Source organism: Petaurus breviceps, unplaced genomic scaffold (genome assembly GCF_028583685.1).
Source record: "Petaurus breviceps papuanus isolate PSGF00001 unplaced genomic scaffold, PetGlider_PUasm1.0 90994, whole genome shotgun sequence".
NCBI classification, from domain to species: domain Eukaryota; kingdom Metazoa; phylum Chordata; class Mammalia; order Diprotodontia; family Petauridae; genus Petaurus; species Petaurus breviceps.
In genome coordinates, this window is record NW_027187393.1 from 5,511,064 (window position 1) to 5,530,078 (window position 19,015).

The 19,015-nt window shown below is 45.0% G+C and overlaps 1 protein-coding gene and 1 long non-coding RNA gene across 3 annotated transcripts in view; one reads left to right on the forward strand and one right to left on the reverse strand.

Moving 5' to 3' along the window:
* ZNF341 (zinc finger protein 341) overlaps positions 1 to 4,330 on the forward strand; it is a 42,155-nt gene extending 37,825 nt beyond the window's left edge. Inside the window, 3 exon segments of the mRNA XM_069077648.1 lie at positions 1,243 to 1,354; positions 2,036 to 2,106; positions 2,418 to 4,330. Coding sequence (XP_068933749.1) covers positions 1,243 to 1,354; positions 2,036 to 2,106; positions 2,418 to 2,893 — 659 coding nt within the window. The 3' untranslated portion in view covers positions 2,894 to 4,330.
* The window catches only part of LOC138153512 (uncharacterized), a 35,923-nt gene that overhangs the window by 12,739 nt on the left and 4,169 nt on the right, over positions 1 to 19,015 (reverse strand). The window contains exons 2-4 of one of the 2 annotated variants that reach the window (XR_011166400.1): positions 10,869 to 10,934; positions 4,104 to 4,165; positions 3,601 to 3,697 (exon numbers count right to left, since the gene is read on the reverse strand). This is a non-coding gene — a long non-coding RNA (uncharacterized lncRNA). Of the gene's footprint in view, positions 1 to 3,600; positions 3,698 to 4,103; positions 4,166 to 10,731; positions 10,935 to 19,015 lie in introns of those variants that run through there. The other variant, XR_011166399.1, reaches the window with a different exon arrangement.

The window sequence follows — 19,015 nt, forward strand, 5'->3', positions numbered from 1 at the left end:
TCCTTCCTTCCTTCCTTCCTTCCTTCCTTCCTTCCTTCCTTCCTTCCCTTCCTTCTTTCCCTTCCTTTTTCCTGTCTCTGTCTGTTCTAGAAAGCCAGGTGGTACAGTAGATAATAATAAAAGCTAACATTTATATAGCACTTTCTATGTGCCAGGTGCCATGCTAAGGGCTTTCCCATTACTATGTCATATTGAAGCATACTATTTTTCCTTTTTTTTCCTTTCTTGTGGTTTTCCCTTTTGGCTCTAATTCTTCTTTACAACATGACTAATGTAGAAATATGTTTAATATGATCGTACGTGTATGGCCTATATCAGATTGCATGCTGTTTTGGGGAGGGGGAGAGCAAGGAGGGGGAGAAGATTTAAAATTCAAAATCTTATAAAGTAAATGTTAAAAACTAAAATAAATAATAAATGATTTTTAAAACGTGCAAAAGAAAGCAACAATTATTATCTCACTTGATCCTTGCAACAGCCTTGGGAGGGAGGTGTTTTTGTTATCCCTATTTTACAGGGATTTTATTTCTCTAGCTCATTTTACAGATAAGGAAACTGAGGCCAACAGGGTTAAATGACTTGCCTGGGATCACCCAGCCAGTGAGTGTCTGAGGTTGGATTTGAACTCAGGTCTTCTTGACTTCAAGCCTGGAGCTCTGTCTGCTGCACCACTTAGCTGACCCAAGTTAGGAAGACCTGAATTTAAATTAGGCCTCCATACTTATTAATTGTGTGACACTGGTCTGAATGCCTCAGTTTCCTCAACTATAAAACAGAGGTAATAATAGGGTTGTTAAGAGGATCAAATGAGACAATGATTCCACAATTCACAGCACACAGCAGATGAAGTGCTTGTTCAATTCTTCGGTCTTCAGTGAAATTATATGTTTTTTCCTGGACTTGTGATTTCTTCAGTAAATGAAACTCCCCAATGAGGAAATCCATCCACCAATACATATTTGTACCTTAGAATCTTAGAGAATTGTGTGAGATTAAGTGCCTTTTCCCAGGTCATTAGCAGTAGGTGTTGGAGGGGAGAGGAGTTCAGGTCTTTGTCTTGACTCTGAAGCCAGCTGGGCACCTTGCTGTTCCTCAAGGAATAAGGGTGGCAGGAATACCACAGGCTTCTGTCCTCCCAGACTTCTCAGTGCTGTGCTGAGCTCCCTGCCTCCCATTTCAGGGAAAAGGATTGTAGACCATTGAACCCTGGTCATTTGGGCCTCTGCTGTTTCTTCCATACAGGTGAAAAGCCCTTTAAATGCTCTTTATGTGACTCAGCCTTTAATCGGAAAGACAAGTTGAAGCGTCACATGTTGATCCACGAGCCAACCAAGAAATACACATGCCCCTTCTCGTACGTAGCCTCAGTTTTGGGCAGGGATGAGTCCAGGGTGGGCAGAGGCTGGGGAGGTGGAAGAAGGTCTGTTGATCCTCCCAGGGCAGGTCTTAACAAATGCAGCCAGCAGAGCCCCTGGAAGGCATGTGGGGCAGGACAGTACAGTGTCAAGGTGTCCAGTACATGGGGAAGGGCCTGCATTTTTTCTTTTGGAAAGAATCCAGGACTGGGGTGACTTTGTCCAGTCCCATTCCTTCTTCAAGGTCTCAGTTTCCACATATGTTAAATGAGAAGGTTGTGTAAGGTCCCTTCTTGCTCTGACAATGTGTTTCTCTCATGAGCTGAGGAAATGTGTTTGATGTTGAAGCTGATGAGTTTTGAGCTTTTCTTGTCCTAGGGGCAAGAGAGGCCACTGGTTCTTGGGCACTTGCTCCCAGAAGCTGGTAAACAGATGCTCTCCCTCTCTAAATGAGTATCCCCATTGGTAAAACTAGGGCCTTGCCCTGGAGGAGACTCCAGGGTGGAAAGTTTCCCTTCCTTCCTTATTTACTTTCTGTGTCCTTTCCCAAGTCCCACATTGCCTAGTGAGCTGATGTGGGTGGGCTGCTTGCCAGGATAAGATGCCTCTTGTGGCATAGGAGGGAGGGTCAGTCTCAGTGGCTCCAGCTTCCCACACATAAGAGAATTTGGTTGTTATAGGACGCATACAGGCTGCAGTAAGGAGTTCAATCGGCCAGACAAGCTAAAGGCTCACATCCTTTCCCATTCAGGTAAGTGGCTCACCCACCCAGAAGCTCTTGGGGACAATGGCATGCTGGGTAGAAGGGGAGGGTGGTCTGGACCTCAAAGAGAATGCATTCTTTTTTCCCTATGATGGGAAGATGCTTATGCCTGAGGAAAAAGACCTGGACTAGACATTGGGAGTCCTGAGCTGGCCCAGACTTTGCCCCTGAGTGACCTTGGATAAGGCATTTGCCCTCTGGGTGCTTCAGTTTTCCCCCTGTGTACCCCAGTGGACCCTGCCTTGAGGATGGGCTCCTGTGACTTCCCTGCCCCCTCTCTCCATTCTGCCCCGACATAGGAATGAAGATACACAACTGCCAGTTCTGCAGCAAATGCTTTAGCCGCCGGGCCCATCTTGTAGAGCACCAGCGCTCCCACACAGACAACTACAAGTACCGCTGCTCTAGCTGTGGCAAGGGCTTCACACGTAACAAGTACCTGAAGGAGCACCGCTGTCGGCTGGGCCCACTCAAGGACAAAGACCCCCAGGCCCGCCGACCCCCGAAGCAGCGGGGGGCTCGGGGCCGCAAGGCAGCCCTGCCTGACCCCCTGGGCTTGGAGGAACTCAAGGGCAGCACTGAGGGCACAGGCAAAGAGCCCTTCCCAGAGTCAGATGCAGTACTTTCTATTGTGGTGGGCAGCTCAGTGGGTGGGGAGCCTGAGCTGGTGGTGCCTGGGCACTCAGACAACCTGACGCTGGCAGGACTGCAGTCTGGAGCTGAGGGCCCCTGTGCCATGCTGGCTGTCCCTGTGTATATTCAGACCACGGAGTGACAAGGGGGAGCACACAGCTGAACTTGGGCTTACTGGGGGGGCTAAGCTCCCCACTGCTGCTGCTGCTGCTGAGTGTCCTGGGCCATAGTCACCCTTTCTGAGACACCACAGGGAGTACTTCTCAGGCTTTTTCCCTGTCCTGATGGGGGGAGAGAGAGTTCAACAGCCTACTGGGGCCTCTAAAGGCTAGATAGCACCCCCTTATGCAAACAGGGTGAATCCTAGGGACTGCCTGGGGCCAGCCCATGGTGCTGCTGTTGGGCTTGGTCCTGCCCTGGGTGACTTGGGAGATGGGACCTGATGTGTGTGGGACTTGGGTTTGTGATCCAGTCAGTATGCCCGGTATTTGGGCAAATGGCCTTTGTGAGGGCAGACCAATGATCCTTCCTACTGGAAGCAAGTCAACCATGAAAATCCTTTTGGAATGTCATTTATAAATACCTCACATCCTTTATGCTGGCTCTTACACATATGGGGAAGTCTTTTGGCTGGACAAAGCCTAGGAGAGGTTTTATTACACAACTATCTCCTTTGACTACAATTCTTTCATAATCTACCAGCCTTTGGGGCAAAATGGGACTGGGAGGGGGAGATGGGGATGGGGGGAGGGAAGGGAATGAGAGAGGAAAGGGAGAGTTTGGGTTAGAAAGCAGGGATGAATGGAGCCTGGATCCCGCCATAGTCTATAGGCCAGTGACTCATCTTACCTGTTCCTGCTGTCAGACGTGGGGTATGGGACGAAGCATTAACATTAGGATAGTCACAGAAGAAATCTTTGTATAGCCTGCTGTCCTTCTGACCTGCCTATGGCCGAAATAAGGCAGAAGTAAGATTAACACGGAGGCTGCTGGGGAAGAACAGACAGACAGAGACACACACACTCACACACACATACACTCTCACTAACACTCACTAACTCACTCCCTGCTGCATCCCACTATGAAACTAGGAGAGGCTCCAGCTGTAAAGGTGACGTGATTCCTCTAAGACTTGGTAGCTCTTGCCTTCACTTAGTCCTGGACCCAAGTGTGCTGGGAGGGATGAGTAGGCAGATCCAGGCTGCTTTTCTGGGTATGCTCAGGGTGAGGGGAAAAGAGGGACTTGAAGGAGATAGAGCAGAATCTAGAGGGCTGGGGAAAGGTCCCTTGTCTCCTCACAGTCTTATATCAAGTTATCTTCTTGCATCCCCACCTCCACCCCCAGTACTCACCCTGCAGCTGGGCTTACAGCTCACTTAGGGTCCCAAGAGGGGCTTCTGCAAAGCACATGTTTCTAAATGGAGGAAGACAAGAGGTTAGTGGTCCTTGTAGGGTGTTCTTCAGTGGAATAAAGGCTATTTGATGATAGAAACACCAACCTCCTTCAGATGTGAAGGCAAAGATTTTAAGGAATAAAGCAATCCTTGTGTGATGCTTAGGATTATAAGCTTTAAAGGTCTTCTGGTCTGACCTCTCATTTTTCAGCTGAGGAAACAGACCCAGAAAGGGCAAGAGACTTTCCCAAAGGTGCACAGGCCAAGTGGCTGGGGCAGGGTTTGAAGCCAGGACCTCTGCTCTAAAGATAGAGCTTTTCTCACTGTACCATGCTGTCTTTCCTTCACCCCCTTCTCAGTTATGTGAACCTTGGAAAGATGGAGCTGTGCTCTCCTGAGATCTCTGCCCTAAGGTGGCATGGCACCATAGCACTAGCCCTAGAATGAAGTCACTGTAATGCTGGATGGTCCATTCCGATCCTGCCAGCATCCATTCTTGGTACAGTATGTCAAGTGGTCCGGATACAAAACAATGAAAATTTATCCCATCTTGAGGAACTTACATGTATGAAGCCAGATAAGTATTTACAGGGTAGTTTGAGGAGGGAGGGCTCCCCACTGGAGATGATACAGTAGCTGAACCTTGTAGGAAAGTGAGCATTCTGTAAGACCCTGGGACATGCTGGGGCACAGAGGTAGAAGGGATGCCGGGTTTGTGGGCCTTGGAACGAACTCAGTATGTGAAAGGGAGTTAACGTGAAATAAGTCTGTAAAGGTAATCTGGTACTAAATTGGCAAGGGTTTAACATTGAAGCTGAGGAATCCATAGGAGCCACCCAAGGTCAGGACAAGACAATGACCTGGTCAGATCTGTACTAAAGGCTGGTTCTTTGGAAGTTGTGTGGAGAATGGAAAGGAGAGTTGGGACTCTGAGTAGGAGGCTCTTAACAGTTCAGAAGAGAGGTGATGAGGACCTTAACGAGGGTGGGGGCCACGTGATTGGAGAGGAGACAACTGCAGGAGATGGAGAAGTGTAATCAAGACTTGTCAGCTGATTTATAGATGAGTGAGGAAGAGGGAAGGAATAAGTATCAGCCCATCACTTAGTAAGTACTTGTTATATCCCTGGCACTGTAGTAGGCACTGTGGATACAAACCAAAAATGAGACAGTCTCTGCTCTCAAGCTCACATTCTACCCAGAAGACAGGCTAAAAGACAAATGAATACAGGATGTATATTAGATTTAGAGAAAAAAAAAGAAAAGAAACAGCATGCTATAGCAAAGAGCCAATCCCAGAGCCAGAAGTATCTGGAATTAAGTCTTGCCTCACATGAATTGACTGTGTGACTCTGGATGAATCATTTAACATCTCGCTACCCAGTTAATTTTCTGTTGAATTGCAAAATGTTGGCCAGATCTGCATTGTTAGGTGGGGAGTTTATTACACTAGGGCAATGACAGATTCTAAGTCCTGTCCTTAGGGGCAGAGAGTGCCAAGTCCACAAGAGGGAGTCTGCAAGACCCCTGGAGCTGGACCATGAATCAGGGAGCTAGAGATTCCAAGAGGGGAGATGAAGAGGGATATCATTCCAGTGAGAAAAATGAAATGTTCTGGCTGGGGGCAGAAAGGAGGCCAGTCTGGTGGAGCATACATAGTACATATAAGGAGAGATCATACATAAATAATCAGCCCAGAAAGGTAAACTGGAGCCAGATTGTGAAGGTCTTTAAAGGGCAAAGAGAAGAATATTTTATCCCCGAAGCAATGGGGACCCATTGGAGCTTTAGCAGGGGAGTGATGTAGTCAGACCTATGTTTCTGCTGTATCTTTTTTATTTTTTTATGAGCAATCAGGGTTAAGTAACTTGCTCAAGGTTACACGGCCAGTTATTTCTGGGTATGGTGCTAAGTGTTGGAGCCCAGATTCGATCCGCAGGTCATCCTGACGCTGGAGCCAGTGCTCTTACTTGCTGAGCCACCTGGCCGCCCCTTTCTGCTGTATCATTTTGGAAACTGGAGAGTAGATGCAAAGAGACCAATGCTATTGTAGTATTGTATAGACAGCTAAGTAGCATAGTAGATGGAGCACCAGGCCCAGAATCAGGAAGATCTGAATTCAGATCCAGCCTTACATACCAGCTGTGTGACCCTGGGCAAGGAGTAATTCTGCCTCAGTTTCCCTGACTATAAAACGGGGATAATAATAAACTCCTCCCAGAGTTGTGAGGATCAAATGAGGTCATCTGTAAAGCACTTCCCACAGTGCTTAGCACCTAGTAATCTCTGTATGATGACTCTTCTTATCGTTAGCTGCTGTTATTGCAGTAGTCCATACAAAAGGAGGTGAAGGTCTACACTAGAGTGGTCATAGTATGGATGGAGAGAAGGGGACTGATAGAGGAGATGTCAGGGGGCGAATAGGTGGTGCAGTGAATAGAGCACCGGCCCTGGAGTCAGGAGGACCTGAGTTCAAATCCGGATTCAGAAACTTAAACACGTACTAGCTGTGTGGCCTTGGGCAAATCACTTAACCCCAACTGCCCCTCCAAAAAGAAAAAAAAAAGTCAAGGAGGTAGAAATGACAAAATCTGGTGACTGATTGGATGTGGGGGGGGAGGTAAGTGAGAGTGAAGGTTTGGGCAGGAATTTCAGAATCCTGGATCCTGGAGGTGGTTGATGAAGGCATCAAGGGTATGACCTTCCTTCTGTGTGTGTCTGAGGCAGAATGAGAGCTGGGGGTCGAAAGTTTTGAAGGTCCGATGTTTAGAGCTGAAAGGGACTTTAGAAACTTGTTTAGTCAGATTCCCTCATTTTCCAAATGAGGGGATCTGAGGCCCCAAGAGGTCAAGTGATATACCCAAGGTCACACTGAGCTGAGGTTAATGAATTGAGAAGCCAGGGCATTTGAGAGAACATCAATGTATATTTCCAAGGTTCAGAGTGTAATGGCAGTAGCTGGTATGAAGAGGAGGACTTTGAACCAATTACTGAACTCCTCGGGAAAGGAGAGAACATGGCTTAGATTCTGGTCATAGGTGATTGTCACTGTAATCTAGATAGGGGAATATCTAGGATAATAATGATAAGGTGGTATGGGACCTTCAGAAAAGGAAGTGTGATTGAGTGGTGATAGCTGAAGGGTGGGTCTAGAATTGGCAGAAACAAGCAGTTTGCCTACTTCTGGCCCATTGTCTACTAGGGGAGGGATGTTGATCCAGACTGGAAGTGTCTCCAGTACTGAACTGGGAGGATAGTTAAGCAGTGTCTTCTGGGGAGGTGGGTGGGACAAGTTTCCATATGTATCAGAAAATGGATGTAGTGTAGAAAAGTTCTAAACTGAAGAGATGTTTGTTAACAATAGAATGGGAGTTTCAGAGGGCACGATGTAAGGGGAGAACAGGGACTTGGAGAAGGTAGGGCTATGGTGGATGAAGATGAAATATTAGGAAATGGAATCTAGGGAAAAGGTTTAATTTTTGCCTAGGCAGCTGAGACTGAATCTTAGGGATGAGGAGGGGACATTTGCTAGTCAAGGGGATTGGGTGAAGGACCATTTGGCTGGGGCTGTCACCATTAAGGGTCCTGTTGTGGTAAAAGTGATCCTCAGTTCTCTCTCAAATACTAGGGAAGAAGGGAAACTGGGATTGCTGTCAGAGGCCCCATTCCTAAGGGATATTCTGAAGGCAAGAAGATTGTGTCTGAGGCTTTGGTCTTGGAGGTCAGAGGCCTAATACCTGAGGCTCTGTTCTTGGACTTTGTTTAGTCCAGAAACAGCTTTGCCTGGATGATTGTTGAAGTGAGAGTAAAGTAGCAGGATCCTCCCGGGCAGTAGCTTGGGATTGAGGGAAGAAGGGAGGAGGAAGTTTGGGTCCTTGGGGAGTGGGCGAGAGGGTAGGGCATTCATTCACAGTCAAAGAGGACACCCCCTCCTCATCCCCTAGTGGTAGCCCCCAAAAGCATTGTTCCCTGGTGGTATTTGGTCCTACCAGCAGACCTTCTCAGTGTAAATATCTTCCCTTCCCTAAGCACCATTTTCTTATCTATTAAATGAATCATTTGGAACAGATCCATTCCAATTTCAAATTATGAAAAGTGGAGGTGGTTCAAATCAGTGAGTTCTCCCTCTTTGTCCCTATTTTATTCTACTGTTGGATCAGCATTTCTGTCTCAGCCCCTAAAATGGTGCATTTATCCAAGTGGAAGAGTTGATCAAGACAAATTGGCCTCATTGACTTAATCATAGGGAAGCTAAGTAATTTTGGGGGGCAGTTATTTATTGATACAGTGGGTAGAGCACTGGGCCTGGACTCAGGAAGACTGGAGTTAAAATCCAGCCTCAGACACTAGCTGTGTGACCCTGGGCAAGTCACTTCACCCCATTGGCCTCAGTTCCCTCATCTGAAAAATGAGCTGGAGAATGAGAAGGCAAACCACTCCAGTATCTCTGCCAAAAAAAAACCCAAATGGGTCACAAAGAGTAGGACACGACTGAACAACAACAAGCTATTTATTGCAGGGACTCAATGGCTTAGGCCAAAGTTTAACCCAGAGTCTCATGGTCCCCAACATGAGGCTGAGGCAAGTCTTGTGCCCAGTCATTGCAGAATATCAAATCAACCAACCAGCAAACATTTATTCAGTGACTTTTAACATGCCAGGCACTGTCCTAGCTGCTGGGAAGACAAAGATGAAAATGAAAGTGCCTGTCCTCAAAGAACTTAGATTTTATTGGGTGTGTGAAGAAAGTGAAATTATTGAAATGTGTTTTAGAGAGAGGGCACTAGCGATGGATAAGGAGTGGATTTAAAAAGGCATCCTATAGAAGATATTGATTGATCAGGGTCTTGAAGGAAATGAGGGATTCTGAGGAGGGAGCACATCCCAGGTTTGATGGGGTGGCCACTGGGAAGGCATGGAGAGAGGGGGTGGTGTGTTGGGTGTGAGGAGCAACAAGAAGGCCAGTTTGGGTAGATAACAGATTTAGAAGAGGAATTATGTATGATGAGGCTAGGGATCAGATTGTGAAGGGCTTTAAAGAGGAGTTTGTCCAGAAGCAATAAGAATCCATTGGAGTTTGTTAAGGGGAGGAATGATAAGGTTAGACCTGAACTTAAAAGGAAAATTGCTTTTGGAGAATGAATTGGAATGGGGAGAGATTTGAGACAGGGGAAACCAACTATGAGGCATCTAGGTGAGAGGTGGTGAGGGTGCCACCTTGGGTGTTGGCTGTGAGAGTAATGAGAAAGGGAGAAAGAAACAAATAAATGTCAGGTGTAGTGGAAGAAATGGCAAGATTTGCCAACTAAGCCCTGGAGTCGGGATGACCTGGGATCAAATCCGGGCTCAGATACTTATCACCACACCCAGAAATAACTGGCTGTGTAACCTTGAGCAAGTTACTTAACCCCGATTGCTTAAAAAAAAAAAAGATTTGCCAACTAATTGGATGTATGGGTTTAGGGAAAGTGAGAAGTTAAGGATAATATCAAAGTTTTGAACCTAGGAGGCTAGAAGTATGGTGGTGTCCTTGACAGAAATAGAAAAGTTCAAAAGGGCGAGTTTGGGGAAGGAAATGAGTTCTGTTTTAGACATGTTGAGTCTCAGATGTCTATGATATATAGTTTGATATGTCCAATAGTCAGTTGGTGGTGTGGGACTAAAGCTTAGGAGAAAGATCAGGGCCTATTTGGAAGGCATTGGCATGGAGATGATAATCAACTCATGGGAGGTCATGAAGTGAGAGAATGTAGAAAGAAAAGAGTGTTGTTTCCAGGGTGCTCTCCAGTGTTGACACATAGGCACCTGTGTGACTTCAATTCACACTGACTGCATTCCATTCCTTCCTGAAATCCTCAGGCAAGACAGTTATTTCAGGACCCAGATATTTGTATGACCCTACATATTTTCCCCAAGTACTTTCATATTCCTTAGTCCCTTAATTCACGTGTATTATAGCATTTATTCAGCTTTTGTTACATGTACCTGTGGTCAGGGCTGGAGATGCAAAGATGAAAATGCTTTCCTTGTCTTCAAAGAGCTAGCTTACAAGCTAATGAAGGGAGGAAGGAATCAGGCATGTGTACTCATACTTATCCTACAAGATAGGCAGTGAAAGGGGCAAAGGAAAGGCCCAGGCAACATACTGTGAGCAAAATTTGAGAAAGAAGATATCATTTTCAGGTGTTAGAGTTGGGAATGTGAGGAGACTTCATGGAAGAACTGGTATCTCACTTGAACCTTGAAGAAAGGAAATGATTTCAGTAGAGAGAAATGGTCTTGGGGTTGGCCCCTGTGAGAGGTGGAAGGCAGGATGAGATAGGGAAAGACAAACCTGTAAGATGGAGCAGGGTGGTTTCTGCTGTGCCCTCCCCCCATTTTACCAATAAGGAAATAGCGGCAGAGAGAATAAGTGGGTTGTCTGCAGTCCCTCAGCAGAGCTGGGCTTAGTACCCAGGCATTCTTGCCTGACTTGCCTACAACACCCTCTTGCCTTCTCTATGTGTAAACATCAATTTGCCCTCATGATGTGAAGACCTGTTGACTGGCCTTTTGTGATAATTCAAATGAAGGCAAATTCTTCCTAGTTCTTTTCACCTCCATGTCCTTTATTGAAAATGGAAGGAGGGTTGGGGAGAGAATGGAAAATGTCCTGAGGAGTCCTCCTTGGCTCCCAGCTGCTGTTCTCTGTGTTTTCTGGTGGGAAACAGTGACAATTCTGTACCTTTTCCAAGCCTTCTGGAGAGCAGAATCCTTCCAGCCTTGGATTTTGATCAGCTTCCTTTCACCTCTGTGGAGAGAGTAGAGAGTGACAATGAAGAGTGAAAGTTGGTTCCCTGAGAGTTTCAAAAAATAAAATGACTTTCCAGAGCAAGGAGAACCTGTTGAGCTAGTCATGTGGAAGAAGCGGCAGGGCCAGAGCTAGCAGCACCCCCAAAGGTGGCCTGACTACTCTAGGGAGTGACTGTTTGACCAGTGGTCCAGGGCCTGGTTTCCATCCCTGTCCAGTCATTAGAGTCTAGTGACCAGCTATAGGAAGGAATAATTAACAATTAAAATCAGATTTTTAAGAGACTGGGGGGGGGGGGGCGGCCAGGTAGCACAGCGAGTAAGAGCACCAGCTCCAGTGTTGGGATGACATGTAGATCGAATCTGGGCTCAAACACTTAGCATCCACCCAGAAACACCTGGCTGTGTAACCTTGAGCAAGTTACTTAACCCCAGTTGCTTAGGGTGGCCAGGTGGCTCAGCAAGTAAGAGCACAGGCTTCAGTGTCAGGATGACCTGGGGATCAAATCTGGGCCCAGATACTCAGCACCACACCCAGAAATAACTGGCCATGTAACCTTGAGCAAGCTACTTAACCCCGATTGCTTTTAAAAAATAAAAAATAAAAAAAGAGACTGAGGACATCATTTAAGTTTTCCTTCATGTCACAGATGAGAAAATAGGCCAAGAACAGGGAAGTAACTTACCCAAGGTAGCATAGCTATTAAGTAGAAGAGTTAGGATTCAAATCGGGGTCTTTGGTCCCCATCAGTCAACTATACTTTTTTTTTTAATTTTGGAGGGGGAAAGGCTGGGCAATTGGGGTAAGTGACTTGCCCAAGGTCACACAGCTAGTAAGTGTTAAGTGTCTGAGGCAGCATTTGAACTCAAGTCCTCCTGACTCCAGGACCAGTGCTCTATTCATTGTGCCACCTAGCCACCCCTTAACTATACTTTCTATTATACTTCATGATGTCTTTCTGACTGACACAGACCAATATGTGGCCCACTCTAAGCAAAATGCAGGTACTGAGGCAGGATACTGAGCTTGCAGAGTTCTCTGTTAGGAGAACTGGGTTCCAGTCTCCATGCTGACTTATTGACAATGATTTTGGGCCAGTCACTTTCCCTCCTCTTGCCTCAGTTTCCTCACTTGTACAGGAAAACTTATATAATCATAAAAGCCTCCTTGTACTGTGTGGCTAGCAGGAGGCAGAGGGATAAAAATATTAATGAGGTGCTCTAATATATATATATATGTATATATATATATGAATAACAATGTATATGGGTACTTAAGGAAGTCAGTGATTTGATATGGGGCCCATGCTCTGCATGTGGTCAGCAGGATTGAGTCCCTGGGGGCCTTTGAGGGGTATGTGAATCTACAGGATCGGTTTGGTCCCCTGCCAAAACCCTGCTCCTGCTGGCTCAGCTTGCACAGATTTTCATCCGCTGCAATTCTATCTACTTGAATTCTCATCCTAGTCTTGTTTTCTTTTTATGTTCCTGATTAATTTTTACTTCCAGCTTCAGCTATGATCTTCCCTTCACATTACCTTGCTGTCCACCTGCTCCAAGTCATAAAGAATGAAGGGTATTGGGGAATGAGTCCGTTGCTCAGCATGGTGTAGTGGCACAGGTTTTAGACTTGGGTTTATATGTTGGCTTTCTTTCCTAGTTCTTGTGTGACTTTCGGCTAGCAGACCATTCCTTTTTTTTTTTTTTTTGCTTTTTTTTTGGAGGGGGGAGGGTAGAGCAATTGGGGTTAAATGACTTGCCCAAGGTCATACAGCTAGTAAATGTTAAGTGTCTGAGGCTGGATTTGAACTCAGGTTCTCCTGACTCCAGGGCCAGTGCTCTATTCACTGTGCCACCTACCTGCCCCAGTCCTAACCTTTTATGGAGAGAATATATTTTTGTATCTCTGTCAGTAATAATAATTCATAATTCATAATCCAAAGCCAGCTGAGACCTCAAAGACCAGCTAGTTTAGTCCCTTTGTTTTATAAATGAAACAACTGGGTCCAAAGAGGTTAAATAATATTTCCATGTTCACATGAGTTGTATCAGAAGTGGGATTAGAACCTGTTCTTACCATATTGCCCCCCCTAATTGTGTATGTCAGTTAACTAATAATTAAGCATTTGCTTAGTGCCAGCACTGCTAAACACTGGAGATTAAAAAAAAAGGCAAAGATGAGAGAATAACATGTCACTTAAATGATTATCAAGCCATTTTAATAGCAATTTCCCTAATGGACGTTAGGAGCTTTGGGGGGCAGGTAGGTGGTGCAGTGGATAGACTGCTGGGCTTGGAGTCAGAAAGACTCATCTTCCTGAGTTCAAATCTAACCTCAGATACTTACTAGCTGTGAGACCCTGGGCAAATCACTTAACCCTATTTGCCTTAGTTTCCTCACCTGCAAAATGAGCTGGAAAAGGAAATGGCAAAGCACTCCAGTATCTTTGTGACCTCCAAATGGGGTTACAAAGAGTTGGACACAACTGAAAAAAGAGGCTTTTAGGTTTTTGCAGCCTCGGACCTAAAGCTATCGACCCATAGCACCCTCTTAACTCAGAGAGGCAGAAGATATAAAGCGCATGAGAATTAACCCCCCTGCAGTTCCCGAAGACTGAACTACTGACTTCTAATATGGCCCTGAGCCAAGTACATCAATGATCTATTGTTGAGATAAAGATCTCCAGGTTGTGACAGGTGTTCAGGTAGTTCTGCCCCCAGTTTTCAGCTCTAACGTTGATGGCAGAACCTCCCTGCCTAGTCCCCCCTCTTATGCCCAGACATTCCACTCACTCCCCCTCCCCCACACCCACACCCAGGGAAGGTAGAAACTGGCTTCCTTTGTTTTCTGTTCCACGAGCTCCAGGCCCCTGAGTTCTCCTAAAGAGCCCAAAACACTTATTATTATTATTTATTATATATTATAATTATTATTTGTATATTATTACTGGTCATGGTTTTTTTTAATATTTTTTTGTAATATGAAGAGCCCTTGTTGTTGTTCATTTTTCAGTTGTGTCGAACTCTTTGTGGTTCCATTTGAGGTTTTCTTGGCAAAGATACTGGAGTGGTTTGCCATTTCCTTCTCCAGCTCATTTCATAGATGAGGAAAACTGAGGCAAATGGATTTAAGTGACTTGCCCAGGGCCACACAGCTAGTAAGTGTCTGAGGTGGGATTTGAACCCAGGAAGAGAAGTCTTTCTGACTGCATGCAGGCCTGGTGTCTATCTACTTCATCACCTAGCTGCTGGTCCTTTGAGTTTATGACCTGGGGCACTAGCCAAAATGTGGCTATATGGTTGAGCTTTTTAAGGTTAGGGTAGTATGAGGACTCAGAAAATATCGGTTTTGTGTCTCTCTAGCTCCATCTGTGGCTTTCGTTGTTGTTGTTTGTCCTTTGTTCTTCAGAAGGTGACATCAAGAAGACAACACCTTGACTTGTAAGTAAATTGGATTTGAGTGAGGGAGGGCTGTGCAAGGTCACCAGCCTCACTTTCTCCTCCAGAGCCATCTGGGTCCATTGGCAAGATATAGATCAGGATGACTGGAGATGGCCTGTGGAGGCAGAGAATCTAGCTTCAAATTATGACTACTACTTACTACCTATATGGCCATAGAAAATCCTCTTTCATCTTTGGGCTTCAGTTTCCTCTTGTATAAAATGGGAGGGGGGAGTGATATTAAGCACATGCCCACCCTCTGAAGATAAAGCAGTGCCCACCTGTGGCAGGTTATAGTGCAAAGAACCTTGGACCTAAAATCAAGAGAGAGCCTGCCCTTCCTCCTGAGCCCAAGGCTCTTTCCACTGACTGCACTGTCTGCTTCTCTCTAATCATAATGGAATAGCAGTCAAGCTGAAACTCTGATTAGTAAATGGCTTTACAGCACATTATTGATCTAATTCTAGTCCTGGCTCTGCTACTGGCCATGTGTGACCTTAGATAAATTTCTTCCTCTTTCAATTTAATGAGCATTTTTTAAGAGTCTACTATATGCAAGACACTGTTGGTCACAGGGGTTACAAAGAGAAAAAAAAACAGTCCTTGACCTCAAGGAGTTTACACTCTACTGATGGTGTGGTGGTGGGAAGGGGTAGGGGAAACAACATGTACTCAACTAACATAATGTAATTTCGAGAGAGAAAAAACATTAAGAATTGGAGGAGGGAGAAAAAAGTCTTGGGTAGAAGGTAGCACCTGAGTTGAGCCTTGAAGAAAGCAAGGGATTTTAAAAGGCAGAAGAGAAGAGGGATGGGGATGTTTCAGACATGGGGTGGGAGGGATAGAATATTGTGGGTAGGGAGCAGCAAGTAGACTGGCACAGAGAGGACATAAAGGAGAGTAGTATGAATCATACAGCAAGGGTAAGAAAAAGCTAGGTTGTGAAGGGCTTGAAATGACAGACTGAGATTTGGTATTTTATTCTAGAGACAATAGGGCATCACTGAAGATATTTAAGTGGGGAAGTAACATGATCAGATCTAGGTAAGAGATGGGAATGTATGGGGACCAATGAGAAGGATATTTTAATTGTGTTTAGTTAGGGATAATGTGGACTTGGACTAAGGTTGAGGTTGTTTGAACTGAAAATTGGGGACGGTCAAGTCAATAAGAATTTATTTTATTTTATTTAGATTTTGCTTTTTGGAGGGGTGAGAGCAGGGGAACTGGGGTTAAGTGACTTGCCCAAGGTCACATGGCTAGATTTATGTTAAGTATCTGAGGCTGGATTTGAACTCCTGACTCCAGGGCTGGTGCTCTATTTACTGTGTCACCTAGCTGCCCCAACAAGAATTTATTAAGGGCTTACTCAGTGCCCTTACTAAGTACTAGGAAGACAAGTATAATTAGAAATAAAGACAGTCCCTGACGTCAAGGAATTTATATTCTAATGTCGGAAGATAGCACTTGGAAGGGAATTTTAAAGGTGACAGGGAAATGAAGGTACCTCATTTTGAGCATGGTAGAAAAAGGCCTTGTCAAGATTAGTCAGTCAGGAGTGCAACCTGAAGAGGAATGAAGAGACATGGTTGGCCTGGGGCTCTGTAAAATGAAGATTCTGGGAGGAACCAGCCAATCAGAAGGAGAGGCTGCCTGAGTGGAGTGTATTTCCAAAATGAGACATGGGAGAGACATGAAGGCAACATCGATGGCTTAGCAGCCAATTGTGTATGGGGGTTGAGGGAGAGGACTAGTCAGGGTTGATTCTGAGGTTGCAGACCTAGGTGACTGGAAGAATAGTGGTGCCCTCAACAGAAACAGGAAGTTTGGAGGAAGAGGCATTTTGAGGAAAGCAGATGAGTTCCATTTTGGATATGTTGAGTTTGGTATGCCTATAAGACATCTAAGGGGACATATCTAGCAGGCACTTGGCAACATGAGTGACTTGATGGATAGTGTAGTTCACATCTTGTTTCAGACATTTAATAGTTGTGTGGTGTCACTTGATTTCTCTCAACAGAGGTTTCCACATTTATAAGATGGCAATAATAATAGGAACTACCTGTTTGTGAGGACCAAATGAGATTATGGATATGAAGCACTTGCAAGACTTAATACTACATAAATGTTAGCCATTATCAGAGAGAGGTAGCATGGCATAGTGAATAGACAGCTAGCCTTGAAGCTCAGGGAGACCTGAGGTCAAGTCCTGTGACTGACACACACTGGCAAGTTCCTTAACCTCTCAGAGCTCTGAAATAGTGGTACCAAGATAAGATCTGTACACAAGGATCTCTGAAGGCAACACATTGACTTAGTTTTAAAATATAATTTCACCTATGTTTTGTTGTATTTTTATTTATTTTGTTAAATATTTCCCAATTACATTTTAATCAGGTTCCCCCCTCCCCCTTCCCCAGTCACTTCTGTTCTAGGCTACTCTAAATCTAAAAGTTACAGAGGTGTTGATCTTTATTGGGAGAGAAGACCTTCATTCCTTACATGGGAGGTCTCTAGTTCTTATGTTAGTAGCTCATAGTATTACTTACTAGTAGTATTATGGAACTCGAATTCAGGATGGAGCTTCGATCTGCTTGGATATGTAGGGTTTGGTATCTTGGAGACTACAAATGAATTAAAGGGAGACGGAGAGAGAGAATGTGGGCAGAGAGAAGATCCCAGCATATTGTTTTGGGGTAGGGGATGACCACGCTTAGTGGCGGAAGAAGGATGATCCAGGACAGGAAAGCAAGAAGAGGGAGTACCAGAAGAGAGCAGTGAGCACCACAGAAGCCAAGACAGAAGAGAGTCTAGAGGGAAAGGGTGTGAGTAGTGTTGAAAGGTGCAGAGAACTCAAGTAGTATGAGCACTGAGGAAAGTCCATTGAATTGAGTAGTTCAGAAAATGCTGGTGACCAAATCGTAGGGTCAGAAGTCGGAATACAAAAGGTTGAGAAGTGAGAGGTGAGGAAATGGAGAGGATGAGTATAAATAGCCTTTTTTAAGACTTTTTCTGTGAAAAGATATGTAAGTTAATAGTCAGGAGCCTGCCTCTTCTTAGAGATTAGAACAAAGGAGAAGAGATTAGGGGATGGTGTCAAGGGGTTTGAGGTGTGGGTTGGCCCTCTTTTCCCCCATAAAGTAGGTGAGGCACTTTACTGGCAGACAGCAAGGAAGAGGTGGTGGTGGAGCCAGATTTGAAGAGAGAAAAAAATGTTTGGGACAGCTTGGAGAGGCCATCAGGAAAGAATAAAAGGATTTGCCATGCAGTAAAGCCAGTTGAAATTTGATCATTTCAATCTATAGAAGACCCAGTCGACCTAGCTGTATGACCTTCCTCACCATTCGAGTAGGAATGAAGGGCAAGGGTTGTAGTTAGCTGTCCCTAGGCCAGCAGCTATAGGACAAGAGAACAAGGGAATTAAAGACTGTGTACAGTTGAATTGGTCAAGTCCTAAAAAGGGAGAAACTTGAGACCAGAGCAGAGATAATAAATTCTGAGAACAGGGAGGGGTAGAGGAACTTGTAGAATAGGTTTAGGAGGGGTGAGGCAGAGGAAGTGATTGAGAGATCGGTGGTTGTTATCGAACAAAGGTTCAGATTTCCAGATCATGGAGGCAAAAGAATTATGGGTAATGGTGACTTTGAAGGACTGACCCTCCCTTTGAGTTGCTGAAATGGAGTGAAGGTTGAGGGAGTTCGAGGCTGATGATTTGGATGGAAAGCCCACATTGGAGGGAATATTAGTGTGCATAGGTGTGTTGTGGTGGATAGAGAAGACTAGATTTGGAGTCAGGAAGACAGGTTCTAATCTTGCCTCATAAACTGCTAGTCCTGTGATCCTATACAAGTCACTTTACAACTCTGAGGTTCTGCTTCTTCTTCTATATAATGGGAATTGTAAAAGCACCATCTTTGATCATGTTTTGAGACTCAAATGGGGGAGTGTCTATAAAAAGCTTTACAAACTTTAAAGTACTGTAGCAATGTGAGCTATTATTATTATTTAAGCCCCCAAGAATGAGGCCAAGCTTTGGGGTAGAGTGGAAGACTGCCAGCCAGTTGATGAAGTCCTTGAGACAGAAGAATTATGACCTGGGGGCTGATAGATGAGTACAGCCAGGAACTGTGTCCAGTAAATATGGATAATATGGGGTAAATCTCTGAGAAATTGTTCCATTGTGATAGCAGAGGTAGGACTCTCTTAAAGCCTCTCACAATCTGGCTACAGACTACCTTCCACATTATTCTACTTCATGCACTCTCTGCCTTCTAGCCTATCTGGCTGAATTGTCTCAACAATATTTCCATTTCCCACTCTTTTTACAGGCTTTCCCCCCATAACTGGGATGCTTTCTTTCCTCACCTCTGCCTTAGGTATCCCCTGGCTTAGCTCAATTTCCAATCTTTCCAATTCCCCCAGGTTTTAGTTCCCCTTCTCAACTTTGTAGAGATTTGTTATTTGAGCATGTGCTGTTTTTCTTGAATTATTGCTATATAAATGTGAGCTATTGTTGTTATTCAAGTGGCTTTTTAGGGCCATAGGGAACAGGACTTTGTGCTTTTGTATGACAAGATATGGGTCTAGGTGGCACAGTCTATAGAGTCTCAGCAGTGTGTGTGACCCTCACAGAGCATATAG